Here is a 9,315-nt window from a genome sequence, read left to right on the forward strand (position 1 = left end):
TTTAAATCCTAGAAATACTACTAAAAAGGGAAAATTTTAAAAGTATAAATAAGTCAATGGAAGAGATAAAATAAAAACATAAAAATTGCTCAATTTAAATGAGGAAAGGCAGCTGGGTGCAGTGGCTCACACCTATAATCCCAGCACTTTGGGAGGCCAGGGCAGGTAAATCACTTGAGGTCAGGAGTTCAAAACCAGCCTGGCCAACACGGTGAAACCCCATCTCTAGTAAAAATACAAAAATTAGCTGGGCATGGTGGTGTGTGCCTATAGCCCCAGCTACTCAGGAGGCTGAGGCAGGAGAATCGCTTGAACCCAGGAGGCAGAGGCTGCAGTGAGCCAAGATTGCACCACTGTACTCCAGCCTGGGCCACACAGCAAAAGACTCTGTCTCAAATAAATAAATAAATCAAATAAATAGATTATAAACTTGATGAAAAAGCAAGACCCAACTATATGCTGTCTATAAGAAACCCACTTTAAATATAAAGACTTAGACCAAAAGGGCCGGGCACGGTGGCTCATGCCTGTAATCCCAGCACTTTGCGAGGCCGAGGCGGGCAGATCACGAGGTGAGGAGATCGAGACCATCCTGGCTACCACGGTGAAATCCCGTCTCTACTAAAAATACAAAAAAATTAGCTGGGCGTGGTGGCAGGTGCCTGTAGTCCCAACTACTCGGGAGGCTGAGGCAGGAGAATGGCGTGAACCCAGGAGGCGGAGCTTGCAGCGAGGGAGACAGCGCCACTGCACTCCAGCCTGGGCGACAGAGCAAGACTCTGTCTTAAAAAAAAAAAAAAAAAAGACTTAGACCAAAAGTAAAGAGATGGAGAAGGATACATCATACAAATAGCAATCAAAGGAAAGCTGGAGAATCTGTATTCATTTCAGACAAAACAGACTTCAGAACAAGACAGATTATCAGAAATAAAAGTGGATATTACATAATGATAAAGAGGTCAATTCTCCAAGGAGGTATAATAATCCTAAATGTATATGCACCCAACAACAGAGTTTCAGATACACGAGGCAAAAACTGATAGAACTAATTAAAAAAAAAACAGATAAATCTACAATTAGAGATTTCAATACTCCCCTCTTAGTCATTGAGAGAACAAATAGGCAGAAACTCAGTAAGGCCGTGGATGACCTGAATAGCACTATCAATCAACTTGATCAAAGTGACACATACAGAACACTTCATCCAACAAAAGCAGAATACAGATTTTTCTCATGTGGGTAGCACACAAACAAAGCATTATCAGAGTAACACTGCAAGGGCTCTAAAAACTAAATTGTCAGTGGAACCACAGCCCATAAAAGTGAGCCTGGATCTGTATGCTAAGCCTAAACAGGGTAAATGCCAGCTAAAAAATACTTAAATAAGATCCTGAATCTCCTAACATAATACCCAAAATCTTCAAGGTACAATATGGAATCACTTATCAAGAATCACAAAATCACAAGTTGAATGAGAAAAGACAATCAATAGACACTAACAACAAGAAAACTCAGATGTTGGAACTGTCTGGAAAGGATTTTAAAGCAGCCATCATAAAAATGCTCTAAAAAGAAATTAAAATACTCCTGGGGGAAAAAAAAATCCTAGCTAAGAAACAAGGTATAAAAAAAGCAAATGAAAATTATAAAACTAAAAATAAAAAAGCAATAACTGAAATAAAACACCTCACTGAATGGGTTTAACAGTAGGTTAGAGATGACAGAAGGAGACTCAGTGAATATGAAGACAGATCAATAGAATTTCCCCAATGTGAACAACAAAGAGAATATATATATATCTATAAGAAATATACGTATCTCCTGAGGGACCAAAATAAAAGATTTAGCATTTGTGTCATCAAAGTCATTGGGGCAGAGAAAAAAAGAGTATAGGGCTGAAAACTATTCAAAGAATTAATAGATGAAAAATTCCCAAGTTTTCGTGAAAGGCATAAGCCTACAGATTGAAGCAGCTAAACAAAACCCAAATAGAATAAACTCAAAGAAATATGAGTAGACAAAATATAATCAAGTTTTTAAAGACAAAAAAGTTTTGAAAGCAGCTGTACTGAGATTGCCTATAAGGGAACAATTACTTGAATGGCAGTGGATTTCTCATTTCATAGTGGCTAGAAGAAGAAAATGAATAGCATATTTCAAATGCTGGAAAAAAATAATTGTTAACCCTGAATTCCATAGCCAGCGAAAATACCTTTCAGGAATGCAGGGGAAATCAAGACATTCTTGGACAAAGGAAAACAGAATTTGTGTCCAGCAGACCCACCCTTAAAGACTACAAGAAGTTCTTCACACCAAAGAAAGCTTGAAACTTTAGGAAGTTTAATTTAGGAATTAAATGGGGAAAAATAGGGTAAATATAGTATCTTTCTCCTCATGAGAATAGAATACTCTATAGGCAAAAAAACTGAAACCTGGCAAATCTCCTATGTTATATAAAAATTTTTAAATGGATTATGAATATAAATGTTAAACCATAAAGTTATAAAATTCCTAAAAAAGAAAACATAGGTCTGACTGTAGTGTATGGTAAGTATGCGGAACTGGCAAGCAATGAGGTTACAAAGCAACCTTAAACTCTAATACAGGCCAGAACTGGCAAGCAATGAGGCTACAAAGCAACATTAAACTCTAATACAGGCCAGAACTGGCAAGCAATGAGGCTACAAAGCAACATTAAACTCTAATATAGGCGGGGGACAGTGATTCACACCTGCAATCCCAGTACTTTGGGAGGTCGAGGTGGGAGATCAGTTGAGACCAGGAGTTCAAGACCAGCCTGGCCAAAATGGCGAAGCCCCATCTCTACTAAAAATACAAAAAATTAGCCAGGCATGGTGGTATGTGCCTATAATCCCAGCTACTCGGGAGGCTGAGGCAGGAGAATCGTCTGAACTTGGGAGGCGGAGGTTGCAATGAGCCGAGATCACGCCACTGCACTCGGGCCACTGTACTCCAGCCTGGGCTACAGAGCAGGTTGTTTGTTTTTGTCTCAAAAAACAACACAGGGCCGGACGCGGTGGCTCACGCCTGTAATCGCAGCACTTTGGGAGGTCGAGGCGGGCAGATCACGAGGTCAGGAGATAGAGACCATCCTGGCTAACATGGTGAAACCCCGTCTCTACTAAAAATACAAAAAATTAGCCAGGCGTGGTGACGGGCACCTGTAGTCCCAGCTAGTTGGGAGGCTGAGGCAGGAGAATGGCGTCAGCTCGGGAGGCGGAGTTTGCAGTGAGCCGAGATCGCACCACTGCACTCCAGCCTGGGTGACAGAGCAAGACTCCATCTCAAAAACAAAAACAAAAATGAAAAAACAAAACAAAACTCTAATACAGGAATCAGCAAACTTTTTCTTGAAAAGCCAGATAGCAAATATTTTAGGCTATTGTTCAATGACTTGGATGCAATGACTCAACTTTGCCACTGCAGTACAAAGGCAGCCAAAGACAACATGTAAACAGATGGATATGACAGTGTCCAATGAAATTATTTGCAATAATAGGCATCCAGCCTGCTATCCATAGTTTGCCAAACCCTGCTCTAGTTAGTAAATTTTTCATCAGTAATATAGGTTAGAAATTGTGAAATTACTTAGTGTGTTTTCTAAGATTGAGGAAATTCGAAAATATATTGTGGATAACAGCCAGGTTTTTCACTGTCTTAAAAGAGAGCACAAATATGCAATGAAAAGACATTTATATGCATGTATATATACACATACATAATAAAATATCAACAAAATTTGAAAGTACACAGAGGAATTATTTGTACTATTTAAAGCTTTTTCTTCTGAAATAATTTCAGACTTACAGAAAAGTTTAAGAGAATTTTAAAATAGCTTACTGCTGTATATCTTCCTGGACACTACTAAGTGGTTTCTGTATATTTTCACACTTTTCCTCCAAAGCACAGAATCTCTCTGTCCAAAGATTGATTAACTGGCAAAGTTCCTGTAAGAAAAGTGTGGGAAGTGAGGAGACTTAAAATTATGACACTTGAACATTTTTTATGACTGGTAACAAAACAAGAAGTATTGTCCATAGGTGTTAATTATATAAATTCTTGACAAGAGAGCTTTAACTCTACCTTTCTTCCACAGAGGAAAGCGGTGGAAGTGATATTAAAATGTAGGATTTTTTTTTTTTAGAGACAGGGTCTCACTCTGTTGTCCAAGCTGTAGTGCAGTGGCACAATCAAGGCTCACTGCAGCTTCAACCTCCTGGGCTCAAGGGATCCTCTTTCCTCAGTCCCCAAGTAGTTGGGGCTACAGGCATGAGCCACCATGCCTGGCTAATTTAAACAATTTTTTTTTTTCGTAGCGACGTGGTCTCACTATGTTGACCAGACTGGTCTCAAACTCCTAGCCTCAGGTATCACCCTGCCTCAGCCTCTCAAAGTGCTGAGATTACAGATGTGAGCCATCACATCCAGCCAGGATTTTTTAAAAAGTAAATAATTAGCAAACTTTACTATTTTAGCTATAAGTAACAAATTACTTTCAGTGTACCTCAAAACTACTCAAACAACCCCATATATCACATTATGTTTAAGACCAACTTTGACAGATATATGTAGTAGCTTTTTAACTGATAACACTACTAGAAGGGAAAATTAATGTGATATACTAACGGGTCAAGCAATCCAAAAATATTATCAATTACTGGAGCTAAAAAATTTTACAGAACCTAGTTGGATCATATTAACAAAATGTAAATAGTCTTATCTTTGCTCATATTTTACATTTTTGAAAACAAGCTCTTGCAGGCATATAACATGCTACATTGCAAAATGAAGAAGCCATCCTAATGACCAAGGAAGAGCTGAAAATACATCTAACATTCTTATTCACTGTTCAGTCTGCTGGTTGGCCAGTATCTCTGAATAACACATCAGTTGACAATACATATCTAACATTCTGATTATGAATAAAGTCTGTCAGTATTTTTACTAGTCTCAAAGGTATTATCAGATTAATAATTTGAATGCTAATGCAGGTATTACCATATTTATCCATATGTAAATGTGTTCAAAGTTTTACACAATTATTTTAATAGTGCTCATTTCAAGTTCTGGAAAACCTAAGAAATAGCTCACAAACTGAACTTGCTTCCTTAAAGCCAGGGAAGCCAAATTATTCATGCTAAGATACTTTTCAGATCAGATTTTTTTGTTTTGTTTTTTTAAACAACTGCCTAACAATTTTAAGCATTTCAAAACAGTAAATTTATAAAAAACCTTAGATCAGCCTTAGAATATACACCTAAAAAGTTCTCAACAGGCTTAAGGGGAAATAACCTACGCAGATGTATGAGAAAATACTGCAATTTTAAGTTGCCAAGAAACACATAGAAGAGACACTCAAACATGGATGCTTTTCAGGTAATACAATCACTCCCACCTTCTGTAAGATGATCTACATACTATTAGATGCTCACAAGGTCTCAGTTTCCTCATTAAATCTGACTAGTAATAGAATTTATATCTATATTGATGGGAGGAATAAACACACAGTTAATTGCTCAATAAATGTTAACTATTACAAGAGTTCAGTCATATCATAATAAGCTTATTTAATAAAATTTTAGACAGTCATTATTAAAGTCTTAAGAATACCAGAAGCTGTTTTTCATATATCTGATATTTATAATGGTTTGAAGGCTTGGTTTTGGTTTAAAGCCTCATATAATGAGGAACAGTTTACAGGGAAGATAAATCATGAATTATATTTATAATCAATAAGAATTATAAATTGTATCAATTTACTATGTTTTAAATGTCTATCAATGAGACAGAAATAAGAGAAAAGTAGGACTTGGTTTATGAAAGACAACTATCCATGCCATCCTAGAAAGAAGCAACTTAGCAGGTTTTAATGTAGATACATGTTCACTTTAAATGTTATAACCATTCTTCTCTAAAGGTATGTTTCTCCAGATTCCTCTTTCATCTTGATGTGAGAAAAGGACTGTTTTGTCATATTGTGGTTCTGCATGGGGTTCTAGATGTAGCAAAACTTCAAATATTAAGAGAAGTATTCTCAATTGCTTTACAATAATTACTGTTATAAGCAACAGTGGCTATGGTATTTTCAGGTTTCAGGTTTTATAGTATTCAGATTGTATAACATAGATTAATTATCAAGTTATATCAAATCATCCTAAAACTCTCTTTCTGTACTCCCCAAGTCAGCTAAACAACATACCTGGGAATGGGTCTGCTTTATTGTCTTCAGGTCTTCAGTTAGGTTTCCACATTGCTTTTGTGACTCAACTAAGGAAGAAATGGTATTTTCTTGTAGTTCGTGTAGATTGTTACGCAGTATACTGAGAAAGCCATCTAGTTCCTTTTTTTGATCTTCTATCTTTGAAGAAACAAAAATGAGTTTCCTTCTTAAACAACACATCAATTTTGAGATATTAAGAACATAGCATTTGTTACCTTATCGGCCACTGTCAATGAAGTCTTGAAAATATGCTTCAGTTGACTATTGATTTTCAGTATAGACACCACAGTTGGGGATAAAATTGTTTCCAGTGAAGTTAGAAGATCAGTCTTGAGTACATTCTGGTTTTAAAAATAAACAAATAGGTCTTTAAAAAGAATATTTCCACTTCCATAAACCTTTCTAAATGATATCTTAAATACTTTGGTAGCTAAATATTCACATTAAAATTCTAAATTTCCATTCTCCATTTTTTTTTTTTTTTTTTTGAGACAGAGTCTCATTCTGTTGCCCAGGTTGGAGTACCATGGCAAGATCTTGGCTCACTGTAACCTCTGCCTCATGGGTTCAAGTGATTCTCCTGCCTCAGCCTCCCGAGTAGCTGGGATTACAGGTGTGAGCCACCACACCCAGGCAATTTTTGTATTTTTAGTAGAGATGGCGTTTCGCCATGTTGGCCAGGCTGGTCTCAAACTCCTGACCTCAGATGATCTGCCCGTCTAGGCCTCCCAAAGTGCTGAGATTACAGGCGTGAGCCACTGCGCCCGGCCCCATTCTCCATTCTTTATAGTCTACATAGATAAATCAATATAATAATATAATAATTTATTATAATTTATATTACAATAAGTATAATAATTTCTCTTTTTTCAAGTCCAGTGAAAACATAGAATTTTTTTTTTTTCTTTTTCTGAGATAGAGTTTCACTCTTGTGGCCCAGGCTGGAGTGCAATGGCGTGATCTCGGCTCACTGCAACCTCTGCCTCCTGGGTTCAAGCAATTATCCTGCCTCAGCCTCCCAAGTAGCTGGGATTACAGGCACCTGCTACCATGCCTAGCTAATTTTTGTATTTCTGTAAAGACAGGGTTTCACCATGTTGGCCAGGCTGATCTCGAACTCCTGACCTCAGGTGATCCACCCACCTCGGCCTCCCAAAGTGCTGCGATGAGCTGCCGCACGAGCCAGAACAATTTCTTAATAGTTTAATGAAATAGAAGTCAGAAGAATTCAAAAGAGAGGAAAATGACAATCAATTAAGATTTCAGCACTCCAAAGAAAATTAATTTTTAAAAACCTGTAAGTATACTTTAAGAAAATAAATTTCAAACAAGTTTAGGTTACCAGTCAAAAAGGCTGAGACCAAGTAGTCATCAAGATTAGCCCTTGGGCTAGAAGTATTTAACTTTGAAGATCTGAGATGACTTATATCCTATTGTATCAGAAGAACTTGTGAAAGATGTTGTTCTTGTCAAGAAATGGGAAAAATTAAGAATGTAGTATAGATTGGAAATATTTATAAAAAGAAAAAAAGTCCTGATCTAAGCTCTTTTGGTAGGATAGGGCTGAGGAAGTATAACAGAAATACATTAGTAAATACTTATAGGCCTACTGGCATTCTTTTGGAAAGAAGAGCTAGCATATCAATTTCACCTAATTTTATGACAGCAACATTCCTCTTTTCTTTTAATTCAAGCAAAAATTGTAACTTGGTAAGTAGAAATATATCAATTCAGGCATAGCTTATTTTATTGTGCTTCACCTTACTATGCATCACAGATACCAAATTTTTACAAATTGAAGGTTTGTGACAACCCTACCTTGAGCAAGTCTATCAGTGACTTTTTTCAAATATCATGTGCTCACTTTCTGTCTCTGCATCACATTTTGGTAACTACTGCAGTATTTCAAACTTTTTCATTACACACTGTGATCAATGATCTTTGATGTTACTATTATAATTGTCTTGGGGTACCGTAAACTGTACCCCTGTAAGACAGCAAACGTAATTGATAAACGTTGTTTGTGTTCTGATTGTCCCACCAGGCGTCTGCTGGAATTACAGGCGTGAACCACTGCGCCTGGTCAACATAACCTTTACATGCACTGGGAAACCAAAAAATTCATGACTTGCTTTATTGTAATATTCACTTTATTGCAGTAGTCTGGAGGCAAACCTGCAACATCTTTGAAGTATGCTTGTATATATAGAGACCATTTAATGAATGAATCAATATTTGAAAAGTTAGTACTGACAGGGTATCTTTTAACACTGTCAAATTTGGGTGATTGAGAAAACCTATCAAATAATGTCATCTAAGCAATGAATTGAGGCAGAGGGTCAGCTAACATTTGCAGTATTTACTTGGAAATGTTTAATAAATATTGTTAAACTGAAAAAGGGAGGCAAAGACCCTGCACACAGAAAACAAATTATATGGCTAAGAACTTCCTAGACCAACCATACAATTTTAAAATAAAGACTATATAAATCAAGTATGAAGGAGGTAATATGAAGTGCAATTAGATGAGTGACTTCCATAGAACTGTGGAGAAAAGATTTACAGTTATGGCCCAGAAGGGCACAGCCACACAGATCTAACCCTAAGAATTGTTATGTGTTCCCAGAATTCTTAAACATACTTTTCTTGCACTATTATTACTATCATATATTACTGTAGTTTTAAAATTAACTACCCAATATCCCCTTCTGGTTGGGTCCAGGACCCCTGAGGAAAGAGGGACTTACCAATTTCTGGGCCAACTAACAAATCCCTTGCTATCATGTGGTGCTAAACTTGCCCTTTAGTCATTAAAAGCCTCACTAATAACTCCTATTCCTAATGTTACAAGACATGAGTGAAAAAAGTTTCAAAAGTTAGTTCCATACATTTGAAAATAATCTTTCTGGGAGAGAATAAACAGTGGAGAGATCTGTCTTTTAAAATATAGACGTATCCTCGGCCGGGCACGGTGACTCACGCCTATAATCCCAGCACTTTGGGAGGCTGAGGTGGGTGGATTGCTTGAGGTTAGGAGTTCGAGACCAGCCAGACCAACATGGTAAAACCCCATC

At 37.0% G+C, this 9,315-nt stretch overlaps 1 protein-coding gene across 1 annotated transcript in view; it reads right to left on the reverse strand.

Annotated features, from left to right (window-relative positions):
• Window positions 1–9,315, reverse strand: part of KIF11 (kinesin family member 11) — a 71,204-nt gene that overhangs the window by 16,531 nt on the left and 45,358 nt on the right. The window contains exons 15-17 of the mRNA XM_011988485.1: window positions 6,457–6,582; window positions 6,221–6,379; window positions 3,862–3,968 (exon numbers count right to left, since the gene is read on the reverse strand). Of these exons, the coding sequence (XP_011843875.1) occupies window positions 3,862–3,968; window positions 6,221–6,379; window positions 6,457–6,582 (392 nt within the window). The remainder of the gene's footprint in view (window positions 1–3,861; window positions 3,969–6,220; window positions 6,380–6,456; window positions 6,583–9,315) is intronic.

The sequence above is a fragment of the Mandrillus leucophaeus genome, unplaced genomic scaffold, assembly GCF_000951045.1.
Source record: "Mandrillus leucophaeus isolate KB7577 unplaced genomic scaffold, Mleu.le_1.0 Scaffold331, whole genome shotgun sequence".
Lineage (NCBI taxonomy): Eukaryota > Metazoa > Chordata > Mammalia > Primates > Cercopithecidae > Mandrillus > Mandrillus leucophaeus.